The sequence below is a fragment of the Cherax quadricarinatus genome, chromosome 50 (assembly GCF_038502225.1).
Source record: "Cherax quadricarinatus isolate ZL_2023a chromosome 50, ASM3850222v1, whole genome shotgun sequence".
Taxonomy (NCBI): Eukaryota; Metazoa; Arthropoda; class Malacostraca; order Decapoda; family Parastacidae; genus Cherax; species Cherax quadricarinatus.
In genome coordinates, this window is record NC_091341.1 from 24768048 (window position 1) to 24794460 (window position 26413).

The 26413-nt window shown below is 37.9% G+C and overlaps 1 protein-coding gene across 16 annotated transcripts in view; it reads left to right on the forward strand.

Annotated features, from left to right (window-relative positions):
- Window positions 1-26413, forward strand: part of LOC128695395 (IQ domain-containing protein E-like) — a 75303-nt gene that overhangs the window by 27840 nt on the left and 21050 nt on the right. For 14 of the 16 annotated variants that reach the window (XR_011393359.1, XR_011393360.1, XR_011393361.1 and 11 more), the window contains 4 exons: window positions 12749-12873; window positions 16206-16271; window positions 22245-22396; window positions 23444-24186. Coding sequence is in view for 8 of the 16 variants with exons in the window: in XM_070095549.1 (XP_069951650.1) it covers window positions 12749-12873; window positions 16206-16271; window positions 22245-22396; window positions 23444-24186 (1086 nt within the window). In the remaining 8 variants the exon portion in view is untranslated. The remainder of the gene's footprint in view (window positions 1-12748; window positions 12874-16205; window positions 16272-22244; window positions 22397-23443; window positions 24187-26413) is intronic. The other 2 variants (XM_070095553.1, XM_053785961.2) reach the window with 1 other exon arrangement.

The window sequence follows — 26413 nt, forward strand, 5'->3', positions numbered from 1 at the left end:
CCTTCATAAATCCATCCGCCGACACGTCAACTCCCAAGTATCTGAAAACATTCACTTCTTCCATACTCCTCCTCCCCAATTTGATATCCATTTTTTCTTTATCTAAATCATTTGATACCCTCATCACCTTACTCTTTTCTATGTTCACTTTCAACTTTCTACCTTTTCACACATTCTCAAATTTATCTACTAACCTTTGCAATTTTTCTTTAGAATCTCCCATAAGCACAGTATCATCAGCAAAAAGTAACTGTGTCAATTCCCATTTTGAATTTGATTCCCCATAATTTAATCCCACCCCTCTCCCGAACACCCTAGCATTTACTTCTTTTACAACCCCATCTATAAATATATTAAACAACCATGGTGACATTACACATCCCTGTCTAAGACCTACTTTTACCGGGAAGTATTCTCCCTCTCTTCTACACACCCTAATCTGAGCCTCACTATCCTCATAAAAGCTCTTTACAGCATTTAGTAACTTACCACCTATTCCATATACTTGCAACATCTGCCACATTGCTCCTCTATCCACTCTATCATATGCCTTTTCTAAATCCATAAATGCAATAAAAACTTCCCTACCTTTATCTAAATACTGTTCACATATATGCTTCAATGTAAACACTTGATCTACACATCCCCTACCCACTCTGAAGCCTCCCTGCTCATCTGCAATCCTACATTCTGTCTTACCTCTAATTCTTTCAATTATAACCCTACCATATACTTTTCCTGGTATACTCAGTAAACTTAGTCCTCTATAATTTTTACAATCTCTATTGTCCCCTTTCCATTTATATAAAGGGACTAATACCTCCCTCTCCCCATCTACTAACTCCCCTTCTCTGTTTTTAACTGACAAATCCATACTTTCCCTAGGCTTTCTTAACTTGTTTAACTCACTCCAAAATTTTTTCTTATTTTCATTAAAATTTCTTGACAGTGCCTCTCCCACTCTTTCATCTGCTCCCCTTTTGCACTCTCTCACCACTCTCTTCACCTTTCTTTTACTCTCCATATACTCTGCTCTTCTTATAACACTTCTGCTTTGTAAAAACCTCTTGTAAGCTACCTTTTTCTCTTTTATCACACCCTTTACTTCATCATTCCACCAATCACTCCTCTTTCCTCCTGCCCCCACCCTCCTATAACCACAAACTTCTGCCCCACATTGTAATACTGCATTTTTAAAACTATTCCAACCCTCTTTAACCCCCCCACTACTCATCTTTGCACTAGCCCACCTTTCTGCCAATAGTCGCTTATATCTCGCCCGAACTTCCTCCTCCCTTAGTTTATACACTTTCACCTCCCTCTTACTTGTTGTTGCCACCTTCCTCTTTTCCCATCTACCTCTTACTCTAACTGTAGCTACAACTAAATAATGATCCGATATATCAGTTGCCCCTCTATGAACATGTACATCCTGGAGCCTACCCATCAACCTTTTATCCACCAATACATAATCTAACAAACTACTTTCATTACATGCTACATCATACCTTGTATATTTATTTATCCTCATTTTCATAAAATATGTATTACTTATTACCAAATTTCTTTCTACACATAGCTCAATTAAAGGCTCCCCATTTACATTTTCCCCTGGCACCCCAAATTTACCTACTACTCCCTCCATAACATTTTTACCCACTTTAGCATTGAAATCCCCAACCACCATTACTCTCACACTTGATTCAAAACTCCCCACACATTCACTCAACATTTCCCAGAATGTCTCTCTCTCCTCTACACTTCTCTCTTCTCCAGGTGCATACACGCTTACTATAACCCACTTTTCACATCCAATCTTTATTTTACTCCACATAATCCTTGAATTTATACATTTGTAGTCCCTCTTTTCCTGCCATAGCTTATCCTTCAACATTATTGTTACTCCTTCTTTAGCTCTAACTCTATTTGAAACCCCTGACCTAATCCCATTTATTCCTCTCCATTGAAACTCTCCCACCCCCTTCAGCTTTGTTTCACTTAAAGCCAGGACATCCAGTTTCTTCTCATTCATAACATCCACAATCATCTCTTTCTTATCATTTGCACAACATCCATGCACATTCAGACTTCCCACTTTGACAATTTTCTTCTTCTTATTCTTTTTAGTAATCTTTACAGGAAAAGGGGTTACTAGCCCATTGTTCCCGGCATTTTAGTTGACTTTTACAACATGCATGGCTTACGGAGGAAAGATTCTTATTCCACTTCCCCATGGATATAAAAGGAAAAGTAATAAGACCAAGAACTATTAAGATAAAATCAAAGAAAACTCAGATGAGTGTGTATAAATAAACATGTATATGTATGTGCAGTGTGACCTAAGTGTAAGTAGAAGTAGCAAGACATGCCTGTAATCTTGCATATTTATGAGACAGACAAAAGACACCAGCAATCCTACCATCATGTAAAACAATTACAGGCTTTCGTTTTACACTCACTTACCGTCCTGCCAAGTGAGTGTAAAACGAAAGCCTGTAATTGTTTTACATGATGGTAGGATTGCTGGTGTCTTTTGTCTGTCTCATAAATATGCAAGATTACAGGTAAGTCTTGCTACTTCTACTTACACTTAGGTCACACTACACATACATGTACAAGCATATATATACACACCCCTCTGGGTTTTCTTCTATTTTCTTTCTAATTCTTGTTCTTGTTTATTTCCTCTTATCTCCATGGGGAAGTGGAACAGAATTCTTCCTCTGTAAGCCATGCGTGTCGTAAGAGGCGACTAAAATGCCGGGAGCAAGGGGCTAGTAACCCCTTCTCCTGTATATATTACTAAATTTAAAAGGAGAAACTTCAGTTTTTTCTTTTGGGCCTCCCCACCTCAGTGGGATACGGCTGGTACGTTGAAAGAAGAATATATATATATATATATATATATATATATATATTATAGAAACCAGAAGCAAGAAGGGAAGGCAGGAATGAAGGAAGGACAGATGAAGGAATGTAGGAAGAGAGGTAGGAAAGGAATGCAGGAAAGTGGGAAGGAAGGAATGATGACACACGACCATTTACATAGGATAACTACATAACACAACTGCCTGCTAATACTTTGAAGAAAACTGCTCAGACGAGAAAAAAAAAAGTCCACAAAAATGCACACACACTGGTTTTGTGTGTGAGGAGTGTAAAACACCATTGTGTATGAAAACATGTTTCAAAGAGTTCCACAAGCTGCAGAACTTCTAGGAATATGTTCGGTGACTGTACATTGGTATATATATTATAGAACAATAGTAATGAGCATTTTTTTGTATTGTTTGTTTTTGTAAACAATATATTGATAATTATGTTTGTGTGCTTATTGTGTTGTATACAACGAGTGTATATATGTACATTGCACCTTACTTTGGTCTCATAGGCCACATAAGTTATGTGAAAAAATAAAATAGTGAAAAAAACAACAAACCTTCAAATACAAGTAAACTAAAGTTTACCGGGTGAGCGGCAGTCGCCGCTGTTGCCATATGCAGCGCATTTTCTGCAAACTTCACAGCTCTGTATCTCGGTAAGTACTGATGGCAAAAAAATATTTTTTGGACTAAAAAACTCAGAAAAATAATCTTAGCATTTTCATGAGAATTTTTTTTTTTTTCGAATATTTTGCGACATAGAATGACAGTTTCAGAAAGGGGCCTGCGACAGTCAAAGGGTTAAAAAGATATATCAAGAGGCCAGGAAAATGACAAATATAATTCCAGCATTTATCAAGGGAAATAGATCTGTAGGCTTTGCATGGAAGACCAATATTTTTGACAAGCATGCCATGCAAAGGATAAAAAATAACCATACCATGCAAAAGATAAAAAAAATAACCATTCCATACAGTGGATAATAAGAACTATCCATTCCATGCAAACTACAATAAGAAATAACTATATTCCATGTAGAGAGCTATAAGAGACTAATGGAACACCCAGAGAAAATGGAGTTTCTCCCCAAGAATCAACATGGTTCTAGAAATGGTAAATTATGTTTCACAAGCTGATGCTATAAGTGAACTGTTGAAAGAAAGACGTGTTACAAAATATTGCTACAACAATGTACCTCGTGGGTTTTTGAAGAATTTTGAATGATAGGATAAGAACAAGTTTAGATATAAGCCTTCTGTTTAAGTGCAGGTATGCTAGTGATGACAGATTATGGGAATAAGAAATGTTCACCATAAAGACATGGAGATGTTTGACCACTGGTGGGTTTCTCAAATATCCTCTTCGATAAATATGCTCGTGCATATGTATTATTCTCAGATATAGACCTGTTGACAAATCAGCATAGTGAGTGCATTTAATAATTATGAAATGCTCTTAGAGTATGGAAGCTTTTCGTTCTGATAATATGTAGACTGAGGATACACATGTAGGAGATGGGGGTTGTAGTGTACTTGATCTATCCCAATTATTACAAAAGAAGATATGTGTAGGTAATAAATAACCCTTTGCTACCGTCTTTTCATAATGTATTAGCCTACTCATCTTACTCTTGTCCATTATTTTAATTTTATTTTTATAAATATTTTGAATAACTAATAATTATTATTTTTTTTATTAACACACTGGCCGATTCCCACCAAGGCAGGGTGGCCCGAAAAAGAAAAACTTTCACCATCATTCACTCCATCACTGTCTTGCCAGAAGGGTGCTTTACACTACAGTTTTTAAACTGCAGCATTAACACCTCTCCTTCAGAGTGCGGACACTGTACTTCCCATCTCCAGGACTCAAGTCCGGCCTGCCGGTTTCCCTGAATCCCTTCACAAATGTTACCTTGCTCACACTCCAACAGCACGTCAAGTATTAAAAACCATTTGTCTCCATTCACTCCTATCAAACACGCTCATGCATGCCTGCTGGAAGTCCAAGCCCCTCGCACACAAAACCTCCTTTACCCCCCCCCTCCCCTCCAACCTTTTCTAGGCTGACCCCTGCCCCGCCTTCCTTCCACTACAGACTGATACACTCTTGAAGTCATTCTGTTTCGCTCCATTCTCTCTACATGTCCAAACCACCTCAAGAACCCTTCCTCAGCCCTCTGGACAACAGTTTTGGTAATCCTGCACCTCCTCCTAACTTCCAAACTATGAATTCTCTGCATTATATTCACACCACACATTGCCCTCAGACACGACATCTCCACTGCCTCCAGCCTTCTCCTCGCTGCAACATTCATTACCCATGCTTCACACCCATATAAGAGCATTGGTAAAACTATATTCTCATACATTCCCCTCTTTGGCTCCAAGGACAAAGTTCTTTGTCTCCACAGACTCCTAAGTGCACCGCTCACCCTTTTCCCCTCATCAATTCTATGATTCACCTCATCTTTCATAGACCCATCCACTGACATGTCCACTCCCAAATATCTGAATACATTCACCTCCTCCATACTCTCTCCCTCCAATCTGATATCCAATCTTTCATCACCTAATCTTTTTGTTATCCTCATAACCTTACTCTTTCCTGTATTCACTTTTAATTTTCTTTTGCATACCCTACCAAATTCATCCACCAACCTCTGCAACTTCTCTTCAGAATCTCCCAAGAGCACAGTGTCATCAGCAAAGAGCAACTGTGATAACTCCCACTTTATGTGTGATTCTTTATCTTTTAACTCCACGCCTCTTGCCAAGACCCTCGCATTTACTTCTCTTACAACCCCATCTATAAATATATTAAACAACCACGGTGACATCACACATCCTTGCCTAAGGCCTACTTTTACTGGGAAATAATCTCCCTCTTTCCTACATACTCTAACTTGAGCCTCACTATCCTCGTAAAAACTCTTCACTGCTTTCAGTAACCTACCTCCTACACCATACACCTGCAACATCTGCCACATTGCCCCCCTATCCACCCTGTCATACGCCTTTTCCAAATCCATAAATGCCACAAAAACCTCTTTAGCCTTATCTAAATACTGTTCAATTATATGTTTCACTGTAAACACCTGGTCCACACACCCCCTTCCTTTCCTAAAGTCTCCTTGTTCATCTGCTATCCTATTCTCTGTCTTACTCTTAATTCTTTCAATAATAACTCTACCATATACTTTACCAGGTATACTCAACAGACTTATCCCCCTATAATTTTTGCACTCTCTTTTGTCCCCTTTGCCTTTATACAAAGGAACTATGCATGCTCTCTGCCAATCCCTAGGTACCTTACCCTCTTCCATACATTTATTAAATAATTGCACCAACCACTCCAAAACTATATCCCCACCTGCTTTTAACATTTCTATCTTTATCCCATCAATCCTGGCTGCTTTACCCCCTTTCATTTTACCTACTGCCTCACGAACTTCCCCCACACTCACAACTGGCTCTTCCTCACTCCTACAAGATGTTATTCCTCCTTGCCCTATACACGAAATCACAGCTTCCCTATCTTCATCAACATTTAACAATTCCTCAAAATATTCCTTCCATCTTCCCAACACCTCTAACTCTCCATTTAATAACTCTCCTCTCCTATTTTTAACTGACAAATCCATTTGTTCTCTAGGCTTCCTTAACTTGTTAATCTCACTCCAAAACTTTTTCTTATTTTCAAGAAAATTTGTTGATAACATCTCACCCACTCTCTCATTTGCTCTCTTTTTACATTGCTTCACCACTCTCTTAACCTCTCTCTTTTTCTCCATATACTCTTCCCTCCTTGCATCACTTCTACTTTGTAAAAACTTCTCATATGCTAACTTTTTCTCCCTTACTACTCTCTTTACATCATCATTCCACCAATTGCTCCTCTTCCCTCCCGCACCCACTTTCTTGTAACCACAAACTTCTGCTGAACACTCTAACACTACATTTTTAAACCTACCCCATACCTCTTCGACCCCATTGCCTATGCTCTCATTAGCCCATCTATCCTCCAATAGCTGTTTATATCTTACCCTAACTGCCTCCTCTTTTAGTTTATAAACCTTCACCTCTCTCTTCGCTGATGCTTCTATTCTCCTTGTATCCCATCTACCTTTTACTCTCAAGTGTAGCTACAACTAAAAAGTGATCTGATATATCTGTGGCCCCTCTATAAACATGTGCATCCTGAAGTCTACTCAACAGTCTTTTATCTACCAATACATAATCCAACAAACTATTGTCATTTTGCCCTACATCATATCTTGTACACTTATTTATCCTCTTTTTCTTAAAATATGTATTACCTATAACTAAACCCCTTTCTATACAAAGTTCAATCAAAGGGCTCCCATTATCATTTACACCTGGCACCCCAAACTTACCTACCACACCCTCTCTAAAAGTTTCTCCTACTTTAGCATTCAGGTCCCCTACCACAATTACTCTCTCACTTGGTTCAAAGGCTCCTATACATTCACTTAACATTTCCCAAAATCTCTCTCTCTCCGCTACATTCCTCTCTTCTCCAGGTGCATACACGCTTATTATGACCCACTTTTTGCATCCAACCTTTACTTTAATCCACATAATCCTTGAATTTACACATTCATATTCTCCTTTCTCCTTCCATAACTGATCCTTCAACATTACTGCTACCCCTTCCTTGGCTCTAACTCTCTCAGATACTCCAGATTTTATCCCATTTATTTCCCCCCACCGAAACTCCCCTACCCCCTTCAGCTTTGTTTCGCTTAGGGCCAGGACATCCAACTTCTTTTCATTCATAACATCAGCAATCATCTGTTTCTTGTCATCCGCACTACATCCACGCACATTCAAGCATCCCAGTTTTATAAAGTTTTTCTTCTTCTCTTTTTTAGTAAATGTCTACAGGAGAAGGGGTTACTAGCCCATTGCTCCTGGCATTTTAGTCGCCTCATACGACAAGCATGGCTTACGGAGGAAAGATTCTTTTCCACTTCCCCATGGACAATAGAAGAAATAAATTAGAACAAAAGCTATTTAGAAAAAGGAGAAAAACCTAGATGTATGTATATATATATATGCATGTGTGTGTCTGTGAAGAATGACCAAAGTGTAAGTAGGAGTAGCAAGATATCCCTGTTATCTAGCGTGTTTATGAGACAGAAAAAGACACCAGCAATCCTACCATTATGTAAAACAGTTACAGATTCTGTTTCACAGTCATCTGGCAGGACGGTAGTACTTCTCTGGGTGGTTGCTGTCTACCAACCTATTACCTATAATTTTTTTTTTTTTTTTTTTTTAACAAGTCGGCCGTCTCCCACCGAGGCAGGGTGATCCAAATAAGAAAGAAAATCCCCAAAAAGAAAATACTTTCATCATCATTCAACACTTTCACCACACTCACACATTATCACTGTTTTTGCAGAGGTGCTCAGAATACAACAGTTTAGAAGCATACAAATAAAGATACACAACATATCCCTCCAAACTGCCAATATCCCAAACCCCTCCTTTAAAGTGCAGGCATTGTACTTCCCATTTCCAGGACTCGAGTCCGACTATATGAAAATAACCGGTTTCCCTGAATCCCTTCACTAAATATTACCCTGCTCACACTCCAACAGATCGTCAGGTCCCAGGTACCATTCGTCTCCATTCACTCCTATCTAACACACTCACGCATGCTTGCTGGAAGTCCAAGCCCCTTGCCCACCAAACCTCCTTTACCCCCTCTCTCCAACCCTTTCAAGGACGACCCCTACCCCTCCTTCCTTCCCCTATAGATTTATATGCTTTCCATGTCATTCTACTTTGATCCATTCTCTCTAAATGACCAAACCACCTCAACAACCCCTCTTCTGCCCTCTGACTAATACTTTTATTAACTCCACACCTTTTCCTAATTTCCACACTCCGAATTTTCTGCATGATATTTACACCACATTGCCCTTAAACAGGACATCTCCACTGCCTCCAACCGTCTCCTCGCTGCTGCATTTACCACCCAAGCTTCACACCCATATAAGAGTGTTGGTACTACTATACCTTCATACATTCCCTTCTTTGCCTCCATAGATAACGTTTTTTGACTCCACATATACATATTTCAACGCACCACTCACCTTTTTTCCCTCATCAATTCTATGATTAACCTCATCCATCATAAATCCATCCGCCGACACGTCAACTCCCAAGTATCTGAAAACATTCACTTCTTCCATACTCCTCCTCCCCAATTTGATATCCAATTTTTCTTTATCTAAATCATTTGATACCCTCATCACCTTACTCTTTTCTATGTTCACTTTCAACTTTCTACCTTTACACACATTCCCAAACTCATCCACTAACCTTTGCAATTTTTCTTTAGAATCTCCCATAAGCACAGTATCATCAGCAAAAAGTAACTGTGTCAATTCCCATTTTGAATTTGATTCCCCAAAATTTAATCCCACCCCTCTACCGAACACCCTAGCATTTACTTCCTTTACAACCCCATCTATAAATATATTAAACAACCATGGTGACATTACTCATCCCTGTCTAAGACCTACTTTTACCGGGAAGTAGTCTCCCTCTCTTGTACACACCCTAACCTGAGCCTCACTATCCTCATAAAAACTCTTTACAGCATTTAATAACTTACCACCTATTCCATATACTTGCAACATCTGCCACATTGCTCCTTTTTTTTTTTTTTTTTTTTTTTTTTTTTTTTTTTTTTTACACAGGGTTTGACAAGGTTAAGGATCCCTAGCTTTATTGACAGCTATTTACAGGTTAAGGATTCCTAACTTTATTGGCAAGCTAAGAGCTGTTACCTACATCAGCTCATTTGAAAGCATTTTTATTGTTATGAGACATACAAGTAGGGAACAGGATGAAGTTGGAGCCATCTGTGGGCCAGCATTTTCATTTGATCAACTGACGTTATCTCGTTGACATCATTATGCTGTACGAATGTGTTCCATACTCGAGTCATCCTGGGTATGTATGATCTCAGATGGAGTGATGTTCTGGAGAAGGGTACAGCCAGAGTGAAGTTGCTGCTTTCTGCCCGTCTTGTGGCATAAAAGCTTGTTTCACGCTGTCCTCGAAGTGGATCCAAGTGTGGTATTTTGACAATATTGGCCTTGTACATAACAGTAAGGCCACCCACATCCCTCCTATGTTGAAGGCTCTGCTGAAATGACAGATCTATCCAGGATGGGTCCAGGCGAGAGATGAGACGTCTTGCTCTGTTCTCTACTCTGTCAAGCAGTCGCAGATGAGAGGGGGGGCAGGCAAACCAAGAAAGTGGAGCATACTCAAGGTGTGAGCGTACTTGTGCCTCGTACAGGATCTTGCAACCCCTACTGTCAAGCAGATGCGAGATACGGCGAAGTGCTGTAAGCTTCCTGGCTGCCTTGTTTGCAAGATTTACAACATGGTTCTTCATGGTTAGTTTGGAGTCAAATTTCACCCCAAGGATATCAACTTCTTCTCCAGGTGCCAACATCGTCCCATTCATCCTTACTACTGCACCAGCATTACCATCATGGTGCCTAGAGACGATCATCATTTGCGTTTTCTCAGGTGCAAATGTTACTTGCCATCTATTTCTCCAAGCTGATATAGCTCTCAGCTGGTGATTGATGTAGCTTAGAGCAGCTGGCATTTCTTCTCTTGGATAAGTGAATGTCAGTGTACAGTCGTCTGCATATGCATGTGATTCTGGGATGAGATGAAGAAGGTCGTTGAAGTAGACATTCCATAACAGTGGACCCAGCACACTTCCTTGTGGAACGCTTGCCCCAATAGGATGCCTTGCTGATTCCGTTCCATTGAGGACTACACTTAGAGATCTACCATGAAGGTAATCACTGAGGAGACATAGCGTAGAGCCTGCAATTCCCAGTGCTTAAAGTTTTGCTAAGAGGCCCTGGTGCCACACCCGGTCGAAAGCGCCAGCAATGTCCAGTGCTACCACACAGTTGACTTTGGATTCATCCAGTGACTGGTGCCACTTAGTGGAGAGGTTTAACAACAGATCAGCAGCAGAGTAACCTTTCCTGAAGCCATATTGACGATCACGATCCACTGTATCATATGCCTTTTCTAAATCCATAAATGCAATAAAAACTTCCCTACCTTTATCTAAATACTGTTCACATATATGCTTCAATGTAAACACTTGATCTACACATCCCCTACCCACTCTGAAACCTCCTTGCTCATCCGCAATCCTACATTCTGTCTTACCTCTAATTCTTTCAATTATAACCCTACCGTACACTTTTCCTGGTATACTCAGTAAACTTATTCCTTTATAATTTTTACAGTCTCTTCTGTCCCCTTTCCCTTTATATAAAGGGACTATACATGCTCTCCACCAATCCCTAGGTACCTTCCCCTCTTTCATACATTTATTAAACAAAAGTACCAACCACTCCAACACTATATCCCCCCCTGCTTTTAACATTTCTGTCATGATCCCATCAGTTCCAGCTGCTTTACCCCCTTTCATTCTACGTAATGCCTCCCGTACCTCCCCCACACTTACATTCTGCTCTTCTTCACTCCTAAAAGATGGTATACCTCCCTGACCAGTGCATGAAATTACTGCCTCTCTTCCTTAACATTTAAAAGTTCCTCAAAATATTCTTGCCATCTACCTAATACCTCCATCTCCCCATCTACTAACTCCCCTACTCTGTTTTTAACTGACAAAACCATACTTTCCCTAGGCTTTCTTAATTTGTTTAACTCCAAATTTTTTTCTTATTTTCATTAAAATTTCTTGACAGTGCCTCTCCCACTCTATCATCTGCTCTCCTTTTGCACTCTCTCACCACTCTCTTTACCTTTCTTTTACTCTCCATATACTCTGCTCTTCTTATAACACTTCTGCTTTGTAAAAACCTCTCATAAGCTACCTTTTTCTCTTTTATCACACCCTTTACTTCATCATTCCACCAATTACTCCTCTTTCTTCCTGCCCCCACCCTCCTATAACCACAAACTTCTGCCCCACATTCTAATACTGCATTTTTAAAACTATTCCAACCGTCTTCAACCCCCCACTACTCATCTTTGCACTAGCCCACCTTTCTGCCAATAGTCGCTTATATCTCACCCGAACTTCCTCCTCCCTTAGTTTATACACTTTCACCTCCCTTTTACTTGTTGTTGCCACCTTCCTCTTTTCCCATCTACCTCTTACTCTAACTGTAGCTACAACTAAATAATGATCCGATATATCAGTTTCCCCTCTATAAACATGTACATCCTGGAGCCTTCCCATCAACCTTTTATCCACCAATACGTAATCTAATAAACTACTTTCATTACGTGCTACATCATACCTTGTATATTTATTTATCCTCTTTTTCATAAAATATGTATTACTTATTACCAAATCTCTTTCTACACATAGCTCAATTAAAGGCTCCCCATTTACATTTACCCCTGGCACCCCAAATTTACCTACTACTCTCTCCATAACATTTTTACCCACTTTAGCATTGAAATCCCCAACCACCATTACTCTCACACTTGATTCAAAACTCCCCACGCATTCACTCAACATTTCCCAAAATCTCTCTCTCTCCTCTACACTTCTCTCTTCTCCAGGTGCATACATGCTTATTATAACCCACTTTTCACATCCAATCTTTATTTTACTCCACATAATCCTTGAATTAATACATGTATAGTCTTTGAACCCACAGATTACATTATCAATTTGATACCACTGCGCACTATCACTACTGCACTCAGTATTGTCCTGGCAGTTGTCTGTGAGTGTAAAGTTTCCCATTTGAGTTGTCAAAAGTTTACTGTCTTAAAGAAATAAGCATTTATAAACCTGTGTTGTATTATCAGGCTCATTTGGCTGAGATGCAAGGACGAGAGGTGGAATGGGATAGAGAACGTTCCAGTTTGCGGGAGTTAATCAACACACTTAAGGATGACCGCATGTTCTACATGGAGACAGCTCAAAAAAAAGAGTAAGTTTTCAAATCATCATCATCTTTAAACAAACTGACCAATCATATTTATTAAATAATTATTGCCAGTAGCATTTATTATGTAGGTTCAGGCTTGAGAACTACAGTACTTGTCATTAAAATATGCTGGCTCCCCCTCTAAAATCATGACCATGATATAGGCTGTCCCCATGCACTTTAGGAGATCCTTCAGAGGTCTAGGAAGTGATTAACACTCATTCTTCAGGGTTTCTTGGGGTAAATTTTCCCATGACTCACAGATGGCATCCTAAAGCCATGGGAGTGGGCTGATATCCTTCTCTTAGTAGATCTCTCTATTTCAGCCCAGAGGTTCTCAAAGGGTATTCAGGTCTGGGGAGTTTCCTGGTCAGTCATGGAAGAAGGGTACCTCAGTCACAAAGCCACTAGACAGCAAATTTCATGGTGTGGCAAGGAGCACTTTTATTGCATAAAAACCTTATACCACACTGCATGAAAGAGTCGGGAAAATGGTAACAGACCAAGTCTAGGTTTGTTATTACAGTTAATTTTAATGGAGAAGTTTTTCTAGGCTTCCCTGGATGTGTTTTTGGTATGGGCTTGTCATTAGCACTGTCCTCAGGCAACCAAAGCAACCAATTCCTCACTAGACATGCACACATTGCTGGCCTCAATTATATTCTTCATTTGATGGCCTACTTTATGTAATCCAATGATCTCTGCAGTTTTTTCTGGTGTCAGCTACTTCTACCAATATCAATTCATCAATAGCCAAAAATGTCCTACGAACCACGGACCACACGATGCAAGGGGACCACGAACACAAAACTATTCATCACACAAGCCCAGAAGGCACTTAGTATGAAGCCAGTAGCCATAATTAGTACTGAGATGTCCCACTTGTGATCAGTGACAGAGGAAAGCCCACACAAAACAAAAATGATGAAGAAGGGTAGTCTGTATGTTATCCTCCAGCTGAGGTCCACTTCAGTTGAGGAGGACCTTGGTTGAAGCCCTTTATAGTGCTTATTTGGCTAACATGTAAGTGAACAGTTAAGCACTGTTTGTTTGCTCTGAGAAACCAGAATGTGGAAACAGCATTGGTTACCTCGCTAAAATTATAAAAGCAAAAAAAAAAAAAATTAATGTGAAGGTAGCATATTAGGAAGGATGAATGTTTGACAGGTTGATGTTTCATATGAAGTACTTAACACCTAGTTTCTAAAACTAGCGAAAGGCTACTGTGGATACTGTGCTAGTGAGGCAGTACTAGTTTCTCATGCAGCTACCATACATTACTGCATTATAAAAGATCTGTTGTCACAGTATCTTTAATCCTTTGGGGGTTTCGGATGTACTAGTACATCTTACGACCCAGGGTTATTGACATACTAGTACACCTAAATTCTTGCGCCCTCAAATCTAGTGAGAGAAAGCTGGTAGGCCTACATATGTAAGAATGGGTCTATGTGGTCAGTGTGCGCAGTATAAAAAAAATCCTGCAGCACACATTGTGTAATGAGGAAAAAAAAACTTTGACCGTGTTTTTGGATTAAAACAGCGACTTTATTTTCATATGGTATTTATTGTTGTATTCTAGTTTTCTTGGTCTCTTTTTATAGAATGGAAGACATATTACAGAAATTGAGATGATTTTGACTGGTTTTACCATGAAAAGTACCTTGAAATTGATATCAAAGTAGCAGAAATGTTCGATTTTTACCAAAGTTCAAAAGTAAACAAATCATGCCAAGCATCCAATACACATCAACTGGTGAGTCTTATATTCTTTCACAAGTGCGCTGATATTATTTATACCATTTCTACACTAATGCAGTAGTCTGCATAACAGTAAATCTTATTTTTTTTGTAAGAATAAAAATTCAAAGTGGAAAGCCAAAGAAATATAAGAGGGGTCTGGGGATGTGACTAATGAACAGAGAACTTGTTATTATAGTGCCAGGAATGTTTCTCTTGTTTATTCTGGACCTTGTTCAGAAATTGGCATCATTTCAAATTTGTGTGAAATTGGCAATATTGCTAAATTCTAACCACTTTATTGGATAGTTGAAATTGGTAAATGGGTGGTTTCTTGTACTCGTTTGATAGAAAAATGGAGTTCTAGCTAAATAGTTATGATTTTTGTCGACTAGTACACTGGAATTGGCCGAAAATAGGGCTCAAAGTGGGCAAAACCGCTGATGCGTAAACATCGTCAAGACCGCTAACTTCGCGAGAGCATAATTCCGTAAGTTTTCCTTCAAATTTCATACTTTTGGTGTCATTATGATCAGGAAAAGATTCTCTATCTTTTCATAAAAAAATTTTTTTTTTTTTTTTTGGAAATTTTGGCGACCCTGAGAACAAGTCTCTGAGAGGACCTGTCGACCCCCAAAGGGTTACAGTTCACTGAGCACTGTTAGGAGGATTTGAGGCATTCACCATATTTTAGATGTTTGACTGTACTGCAGGTTCAGGTAGTAAAATAAACATTCAAGATATTATGGTGATGTGTTAGTGTTATTTTTGTATTGAAAGGTGCAACAGTCCTAGGGCAGATATTGGGTTGAAGAGTTATGACAGCTGAGTTGTTTAGGAAGCACTAGTGCCTTTGTTGGGTTGAAGGGTTGGGACGTATTAATCCAACTGTCAAACAACAACGTGCCTAGTTAATATGCCTTATATATCTCGTTAAACTGTGTATAGTAGTTAGTTTTCAGTTTATATGTACCATTATTAATTTTTTTTATTGTACCAGCTGTTTGCCACCAAGGCCGGGGAACCTAAAGAAATACATTCATCACCATATATTCAATAGCTGTCTTGCCAGAAGTGTGGAAACATCACAATTCAATTGACTCTGTAATCCACAAAATTTCCACCCATGTTTTAGAGTGGAGGCACTGTACTTCCCACCCCCAAGTCTGGTTAACTGTTTCCCTGAATCCCTTCATAAATGTTACCTTGCACTTACTCCAACAGTACATCAGATGGCAAGAACCAATTGTTTCCACTCATTCTGTTCTAATATGCCCATGCATACTTTCTTTGTTCAGGTAAAAAAATATAATAAAAGAAAAATTATAGTGGTTACATATTGCTACTTGTGCTCTGATAGTGTTATACACAGGTGGAGGCATATAATTCATAATTGTGTGTGTGGTAGTTAATGTTCAGTGAGAATGATTCAGAAGTGCCGTAGATTGTTTGTTCAAATACCATTTTTATAAATGCATTCGTAATTCTAATGTCTTGAGTTTTGCTCAGTGAATATGGTAGTTCATAATTTTAAGGCATGATATATGAGTTTATTACATTACTCTTGTTATGGTGGATCTGTGTTGTGATTGTAGGGAAGCCACAGCTCAGCAGACATCATTCGCATCTTCCCTCTACCGTGATCATCTGAGTCTTGTCAGGTCGTGCATCTTATTTTTATTCTATGTATTTATTCAGCTTTTGCTTTTATGCACTCAAATACCTCATTCATCCAGAATATATATATTTCTAAATGTTTTTCTGTATACAGTTCTGTACTGATTTAAATTTTGATTATGTAGTTTATACAGTGATTTAAAAATAATGTAGGAGTTCATTATAATTATTGTAGAATAAGAACAAGAAAATGTGAAATGAGTTTTTGTTTTATAAAGTATTAATCTAGCTTTAGTAATTGTAAAGTGTTAATCTAGCTTTAGTAATTGTAAAGTGTTAATCTAGCTTTAGTAATTGGCAAAATTTGATTAATATTATCATTTTCCTTTAGATATTAAAATGGATAAATAAATAATTTATGCATAGTCTTTTTCTCCTCCATGAAGTTTTTTAATAGACATATTTGCAAAAATTTTAAATTGGGAAACATTATCTGCTTGGTTATCCATATTTGCACTTGCATTTCTATAACTATGCATTATTTTTTTAAAAAGTAATCTATTATAATAAATGTCATCTATAGACTAGACAGAGTTTAGCTAAGCAAGAACTGGATGATAGAATTATTAACCTCAGCATGTCTGCAGTGTTGGTGCCATGTTAGTGAAAGCCTTAATTTTTTCTTACATTGATATGTAATGCGAGATGCATGGCTATTGTATTGTAAAGTACGTGTGCAGTAGGCTGGTGAAGTGAACATGGACAAAAGCAAGGCAAGAAGAGTAAGGGAGTCTGAACAGTAAAATAAATGAATGTGATCCATACCACGGGCAGGGATAGAACCCGCAATCAGAGAGTCTCAAAACTCCAGACTGTTGGGTTAGCCACTGGACCAGCTAGCCACAATGGCTAACGCGACGGTCTGGAGTTTTGAGACTCTCTGATCACGAGTTCTATCCCCGCCCGTGGTATGGTTTGTTTGCAATCGTGTCATTACGATTTCGTGAGTCAATAACAAATGTGATATTGAAGAGAAGGAGCATGAAAGAAGTGAATATTTTAATATTTGGCAGTGGATGTGTTGGTAGATGAGTCTAAGAAAGATAAGCTGAATAACAGGAAAAAAATAATATGAGAAAGAAGATAGCAAGAGTGTTGAGACTAGAGAAAAAGTGTCTGTGAAGGCAAAAAAGGGAATGTATCAGATTATCTGCATAGTTGTGCCAACAATTTTGTACATATGTTATGTATGGTCTTTGAATGTTGCAACAAGGAAGAAGCTGGAGATAGTGAAAGTCAGATTTAAGATCAGTAAGTGTTGTAAATGTTAGGCAGGGAATAAGGAGTGAAGATTAGTGTGGTGACATGAAAGGTATAATGCACAAATAACCCGTACATAGGAGAAAGAAACTTAGGATGTTTCGGACCAACTTGGACCTAAGTTTCATCCAGCTGTGTACAGGTTATTTGTGTATTGTTCCAGTCACTGTATTTTGCCTTTTTATTCCTTCTTGAAAGGTATAATTTAGGGAACAGAAGAATGAGTGAGAGGATATTGGGCTTTAGCATTCACTGAATAATTTTTTTTTTTGTTGTTATTGTTGTAAATTGCTTGCTTGGACATTTTGTCAGAGGTGAATTGAAAAGACAAAACTGTCACCCAAAAGTCTTGAATGGAATACCAGTAAGAGTGAAGTCTGATAGAGCATACTTAATCTCAAAAAATAGAAAACAGTGTGTATATGTTGACATGTTTTACATAACTAGGATCATAATTATAATCTCTAGACCTTCCAGTATTAGATCATATTTTTAATTAATATTCATCCCCAAGATGTGGCTTGTTGTCTGCTAAGTTTATGCTTCTCTTTCACTTGTATAGAAATTTTATGTAAATGACTGTAATAACTTCCCACACCTTAGGATGTATAACTTGGGGCCACCTTTCTTATGAAAATCAATATTAACACTATTGCAGCCATATTAACATAAATATTGGTACTGTCCTCCTATAGAAGGGCTTTACAAAGTTACCAATAGCCAAGCCTGGCCCAAAGTCAGACTATGGGAGTAGGAAAAATGTTTGAAACTATCATAATCATAGGTAATTATCATACTTAATTAAGGAACAAGTTATTTTGATAATGAAAGTTTATAAATTAAAGGGGGAGCTAGGATAAATAATAAGCAACTATTGGGAGAAAGGTGGGCTAGAGAGAGCACAGGTAACAAGGGGGGGGTTGAGGAGGTATGGGGCAGATTTTAGAATGCAATGTTAGTGTGTGCAGAAGTTTGTGGGTATAGTGGGGTGAGTGCAGGAAGGGAAATGTATGAGAGTATAGTGGTACCAACACTGTTGTACGGGTGTGAGGAATGGGTTTTGAATGCTGCAGTGAGTAGGTGATTAGAGGTGTAAAGAGTTTTGTTGTAGGGCAATGTGTGGTGTGAATATTATAGAGAATTCAGCGTTTGAAGATAAGGCAAAAGTGTGAAGCCATTTAGAGAGGATGGAGAAAAATAGGGTGACTAGGAAGGCATATAAATCTGGAGAAGAGGGAAAGAGGGGTAGGGTTTATTCTAAGAAAGGTTGGAGGTAAGGGATACGAGGTTTTGAGTATTAGGGACTTGGACATCCAGCAGGCTTGTGAGCTTATTAAATGGGAATGAGAAAGCAAGTGGATTTTATGATTTGACATACTGTTGGAATGTGAACAAGGTAACATTTATGAAGGGATTCAAGGAAACCAGTTAGATGGACTCAAGTCATGGAGATTGGAAGTACAGTTCCTTCACTTTAAAGAAGGGGGTAGGGAAGTTACGGTTTGGAGGTCATCTGAATCATGATGTTGGTACCCTTCTGGCAAGGCAGTGATTGAATGAGTGACAATTAAAGCATTTTCTTCTTTGTTGGGTCATCCTACTTGAGTAGGAGATAGCAAGAATCCTAAAAAAAAAAAAAAATCTGTACAGGAAAGTGATATCAGCTTATGAAACAGTGTGTCATATTAAAATGTAAATGACCATTGTATAGGATATGGCACCTATTTTCTTTTGATACTGCATGCAAAACTTGAATTAAAGTCCAACTGTAGAATTTTTTTGAAAATGTACATACTGTACTTTATATAATTTTCCTGAATCCTTTTTTTTTTTCCACCAAGTGTTAGTGTAAATAAGATTAAACTGATATTTCAAGAAACAGGGCCTCTTCAGTGCTCTGCACCTAGGTGGCAGCTTTAGTTAAAAAATAGAACCAACTTTATGACTTTTATGAAAATTGTCTTGTCATAATTGATCTTACTCACCACCTGATGTAGCTATGAGGGTCTTGGAACTAAGCCTGAAATATATAGCAACCATATCTCATTTTTGTTAATAGTTAGCATTTTTTATATAGTATAAGTATCTTAAACGTTATAAATAAAAATTACAGTATATTCTATTTTTTGTAATTTTTATTTTGTTTTGCATTTTTTCCAAAAGGCTTTATTAAATCATTGCAACTATGTTTAAAGGAATACTGGTATTGTCCTCTCAATGGCAGGTTTCACTATGAGGGCTTAGTAATACTCTAATGAATGAGTTATTTAAAAAAAAAAATGATTAAGATTTTCCCCAGCAGAGTGAATGATCTTAACAAACCCTATATTTGAAACAGAGTTAGAAAAGATTATAATTTTTCAAAGTTTTCAATTATATATGGAAGAATAGGGAAGAACAAGGGAGTGAATTACAACAAGAGTATTATGATCAAATATGCAAGGTTAGTCACCATGTGGTTAAATAAATCATGATTCAATCAATTTGTAACATAGAAAAATATTGATACGCAGTAATATTATCATAAAATGATTTTGTAGCAGCAGTTTTGATTAAAACTGTGATAATTTACGTATTTTAGCCAAAAACAAAGTATGTCAGAAAATGCCTCCAACTATACTGACACATTGAAATATGCAATAAAATAGTTTTATTTTTGTTATGGATTAAAAATTTAAATACAGGTGGGCCCCATTTATACAGCAGGTTAAGTTCCGAGCTACTGCTGTTAAGCTAAAATTGCTGTAAAGTGAATCTTAGTCTTTTATCACTTTCAAATGCATATAAAAGCCTGATAACATGTTAACACTATCATATATTAAGTGAACAGTACATCTAGACCTAAAACAAAATGCATGTACAGTACACATATTACTTACCTTAAAAATATTTTCTTCCTTAGCTGATAGTGAGTGGTGAATACATTTACTGCAGGAAATCTGAATAAATGAAGAATGGGTATACTAACTGAAAACCACTGTATTAGCGAAATGCTGTAAAGCGAATCATCGTAAAGTGGGGCCTGCCTGTACTATAACTGAAAGAATGTTTTAAGAAATACATGTAGTATGTACAATCTGTATGTTTTTCTGCTCCATAGTACAGAATGCATCCTGAATCTTAACATCTTAGCTCTTGTACATTTCACAAGTTTGATTTACCTGTCTCAAACCTGAACCCCTTACAATCTCTGCTTCCATTTCACATATGATTTGTTGTTACTCTCATCCACTTAACAAAAATAACATTTAGTTATATTTTTCCTACACATTCAGTGGCAGATTAAAAGCAAGTGGATTCCTGGGGCAATACTTTGTATGCAGTTGACTGTTCTTGCTTATCATTAATTGCTTAGACTGATGCATAATAATACCACACAATTCAACTGGAAATTAAGAGTGACATTTCTTTTATTCCCTTATAGTGAATTTTTATACAAATTGTAACCTAGGGTGTCCCTCATATCTGGGTGTCCCTCCCACTCAGCCTGGATATTTATCTGAATGCATTATCAATATGACTCTCATATTTCTCACTACCTTCTTATCTACTTGAAGGAAGTGCATCTTGATTCAGGATGTTCTATAAACCTTTCTGTTATTTGGATATTTTGAACTTTACTCCAAGTATTTCCCAGCTGGTAGCTTGCAGATTTTCCCCTCATTAAGTACTCTTGCTTTAGCTTATGTAATATGCCTGCTTTCTAACACTAGCTGCTATTCCACTATCATAGTTAAATGTAACTATAGTACCAAATAATTAAACTTTTAACACAACCATATTATATGTAATCAAGGTAAAGTACACTTTAAGTGAACTTGTGTGTAAATGTGTTGGAAGTATAGTAAACCCTCCATATAGTGAACTGGGAAGGGGGGGGGGGTCAATATTGGCAGTTGTAATTAACAGAGAAGAGATTGTTTGGCTGTGTTTATAAAAATGGACAGTTGTGTAACTAATGGACTTAATCTGTTGTTTCCAAATTGATTGACCCAGCTGATTTTGTTTTGTATTTCTGAAGTCTGTTATTGTATATGGATATCTCTTATATGGAGGGTTTACTGTTCCTATGTATTTTTCACAATAAAAACACTTGAGCGAGTGATTTTGATATGATTGTAACATTTATGTTTAAGGAGTTTGTTAGAGGAACAGTGCCAGAGAATCCCACTTAGGAATTGCCCACTGTTGTTAAGTCAACAATAAAGTTAATAAATATAATATGTCAGCAATCTTTTGTAACTTCCCTTGTGTCTGCCTTTGGATGTTTACAATAATTAAAATAATGAGGATAGCACTTGCAGTTGAGATTACACAAGACAGTTTTAATATGATGCTGAGATCACTTAAAAGTGAATTGTCAAGCACTTTTTGTGTATTATAAGCACTGGGCAGTCATGGTTCATGACTGCTCTTGTAGAATTCTCCTTACCTAGCAAGGTTTGCTGTATCATTATATGACTCCTCTTAAATAGAAGAAATGATGCAGGTGCAGAAAACAATAAAGGCTTATAGTATGGCGATGTCTCATTCTGTGTACTGTAGTTTGAAATTTGAGTAAAATACCAAAACTAAAACCTTGCTCTTCACCTGTCTTTGCTTCATTATTGTTGAGAGTACTGTACATCTTTGTATGACCTGTGTTGTATCTTAATTATTGAAATAATTATCTCCTATATGAGAATATTTTTGAACAGCTCTGAGTTGGACAGTTTGCGGACAGAGATTCAGACATTGCAGCAGGAAATCTTGGCTCTCCACGAGACTCAACGGAAGCAGAAGGAAAGAGTACCTGGTACACTGTCACAACGATCCTATCGAGGCTCTGGTAAACAAGTGCTATCAAGTGGTAAGTATTCGAATAACTTTTTAGTCATGTGCCTTCCATCGGCCTTTTCCTCTGTGACTCCATTATATATTCCCCTACACCTTCCATTAGCCTCCTTGTATAACAAGCACCTTTACTCATAACATTAATAAAACATTAGTTTCTTTCTTTAATATTGTTGTAACATTAAAGTGACCAGGTCAAAATTACAGAAAGTGTTTGTGAAATACTATTAAAGTAAAGTTTTTGAACATACAGTGTAATAATACTCTTGAAATTTAGGGTGAGGATAGAGACCAGATGAGTAGGTGGGGGGGGGGGATATTTCTCTTATTTTTCCCTGGCATATGTTATCTCTTTGGTGCCTGGCCTAATTAGTTACTTTCACACTTTTACCTTGTGTTTCAGTGCTTGAAAGCTTTGTATATCTTTACCATAATCAGTTAAGCTGAAAGAGACTGATCTGCACGATACATTATTGGATTTCCACATTGACAGTTGTATGACATTCATAGTTTCATATAATTTCTTTTCTGAAATTAATCAGTTTTAAATTTTGTCAGTTACTGTTTATCAGACTTTTTCTTTCCTGGATTTTCTTTCTTATACATAATTGTTGAATTGATCTAATATTTAGACACATAATTACCAGGCTCAAACTGATACCAAGATACGAAATTATTCTGTTATTGCTGTGCAGTGTTTGGCTCTTACAGTTATGGAGATAGTAATTGAAATTTATTTTGCATTAATATTGGTAGAATTACTGACAGTATGTTAAGTAAAAGGGTACAAGTGTAAATAACGTGACATTTTATTGAGGCAATGTTTCACTCTCCAGGAGCTTTATCAAGCCTTGATAAAGCTCCTGGAGAGCAAAACGTTGCCACAATAAAAATGTCACATCAGTTGCATTTGTATGAAATTTATTTTGCAATCCTACCTCTGCTACCCTGTTTTTGAAATAATTACAGCAATGACTACACTTGCTGAAGTTTAAGTTTTATGCCCATGATAATAATATACTTGCTTTGGTAGAACTCTAATGATGTATAAATATCATCATAGGTTCCCGTTCAGGTTCAAGCAGCGATGCCAACACCCCTACACGTCGTACTCGTCCATCTAGCGCACGTCCTCCAGCTCCTGGCACTCGACCACAACGTTCTCCTAAATCATCTAGTGAGCCACGTGAGATTCCCACACCTAGTAAAATAAAAAAGTCCACTGTTCAACAGGTCCCAAAAAAGACACCACCACCTAAATCACCATCCAAGACTTCCTCTTCACCTTCTAAAAGTTCAGCTAGCAATATACCAAGTTCAGTACATTCAACAAGACCAGGTAATAGCAATAGGAAACCAGCAACTTCATCATCAACTTCCACTCCCAAAGCTAGTCCATATGGATCTCCAAGACACGGCTCCACGGGTCGAGTGTCATCTTCAGTCTCGTCAAAAACTCCAACACCTACAGGCTCACCCCGCAAAAATGCAAGTTCCATGTCTCCTCTTCATAAGCCTTTTGGAGCATCTCCCCAGCACAGGTTAACTGGCTCTGTATCTCCACAACCTAGACATGCTGGTCTGAGCTCTCCTGCCAAATCATCCACATCTCGGTCTTCCTCTAGGACTTCCACTCCGTCTTCATCAAAATCTTCCCCACTTAAAGTAAATGCTACCAGCAAATCCCCTTCTAAAGTTCCTCAACCTAAAATTGGTTCCAGTCCCAGCAAGAGTGGAAAGAGACAAGAAAGTTCCAGCCCATCCAGGTCTCCTCGCAAACAGGATATCATTAAAGAGTCTTCAGCTGTGAGTACTTTTGCTCTTATATTGTGAATAATTATCGTAGGTACACCATACTAGGAAAAGACAAAGAAGAATATACAGTGGACCCCCGAGTTTCGTGATTAATCCGTTCCAGAGAGCCTGCCGAAAGTCGAAATTCACGAAACTCGAAACCATTTTCCCCATAAGAAATAATGGAAATAAAATTAATCCGTTCCAGACACCCAAAAATATTAAAATAAATTTTTTTTTTCAAATTAAATAAAGATTTACATACTGAAAACAATCAGAAATGAAGTACATGCATTTAAAAAAATAATAACAACATTACACTTACCTTTACTGAAGACTTCACGGTGGAAGACGGGAGGAGGGGATAGGAGGAAGGTGTACACTATTGTTTGAAAGGAGAATCTCCTTCCATTAGGACTTCAGGTATGAAGTCCTTATCTGGGGTTACTTCCCTTCTTTGTATTTTAAAGACACTGGCACTGGGAACAACTTGAGAGCCACTGGACCCCTGTCGCACAAAATATCTGTCCAGAGAGCTCTGTTTCTGGCGTTTCTTTAAGATTTGTCTGAAGTGGGACACAATACTGTCATTGTACATGTTGCCAATATGGCCTGCAAGAGCTTTGTTAGGGTGAAGTTCATCCATAAATGTTTGCACTTCAGTCCACTTTGCACAAATGTCCTTAATCTTTGAAGAAGGCACCTTCCTCCATCTCTTTTCCTCCTCCTCTGCAGCAGTTTCCTGAGCTGTAGTATCTTGCTGTTGCAGATGAAGCTCTTGCAGCTCTTCAGTGGTTAGCTCTTCCCTGTGGTCTTCCACCAACTCCGTAACATGCACTCCACTCTCATATTTTTCAATTATTTCCTTCTTGAATTCGATCGCGTTCCTCACTTTCTTTACCAAAGGGCTTGCACTAGCTTTCCTTGGGCCCATGGTGACTTATTTAGCAGTTGCAATCACAAAAAACAATGGATTATTACGTATGTACCCGTGGGGTGATGGTCACGTGTTGGTAAACAATGGCACACCGAGTGTGAATGGCGTGGGAGACTGGCTTGGTGTGCGCAGTGATGGGCGGACGGTCGCTGAATCACGAGTCTAATCATGAAACTCGAGGCCAAATTTTGCCAAAAAAAAACTTGCCGAAAGTCGAATTTCACGAAAGTCGATGCTGCCGAAACTCGGGGGTCCACTGTACATAGTAACAGGAAATATCATTGATTAATGTTTGTTAGGTTATGCATAAAATCTGGGCTGTTGAGGTGGTTTGGTCATATAGAAAGATTGGAGCTAGATGGGTTGTTAAAGGAGTGTATAAATATAGGGTAAATGGAAGAAGGAATAGAGAACATCTGAGGAAGAATTTGAGGATAGGTGTGAAAAAGATATTTTTCAGTTAGGGCTTTGATTTTGAATGTGTATGTGATGACATAGCATTAGTATGTAAGGTAATATTTTTTAAGAGTTTCAAGTAAACCTGCTAACTGGAGTTGAGTTTTTGCACACTGAAAGTGGAAAAAAAGTTGCAGTTTGATGGGTCAACATTGGGCCACAGTGTCTGTGATTTTTGTAATTCAGCTGGTAAGCAAGTAATGGTGAATATATTCTTAGAGTCATCCTGACTTGGTGGGAAATGTCTAGTGAATTGAAAAAAAGATCATTACCAGTGTAAGACTTGAGCCTTACCTTGCAAAAAGTTTACCATGTACATGTGTATATCTTTGTTGCTCATTGTTACTGTATGCAACAATTATTTTGGCTGGCTGGCCACTTTATGAAAGGTGGTGCACTTAGCAGGCCAAACACTTAGTATAGATCCAAATACATAATATTAATACAAATTAAAGCTTGGTATTTGTGCATAAGGAATATAAGGACAGTGTTAATTAACATACATATAGATTTCTGGAAAATATGTATGTGCATCTCTTAGCATTCTTTTATTAATACTAACAATAAACAAATATTACTACAACTAGTAAAAACATTCAGTTAAGATGCAACAGCTTTAAGTACCATACATCATTGTAATAAGAGGACTGATCTTGCTGGCTAATATTCTTCCTTGAGAAGTTGTCTATCTTTCCTTTATGAGGTTGTGTGATGGCAGATTTTTGCTGTTTTGGGTGCTCATCTCCCACTTAATAATGATAATGATTTTTTTTTTCCTAATGATAACTGCAATGGTAGGCCACAGAAATAATTCTGGGGGTATGATTTGGCCCATGGGACACATCT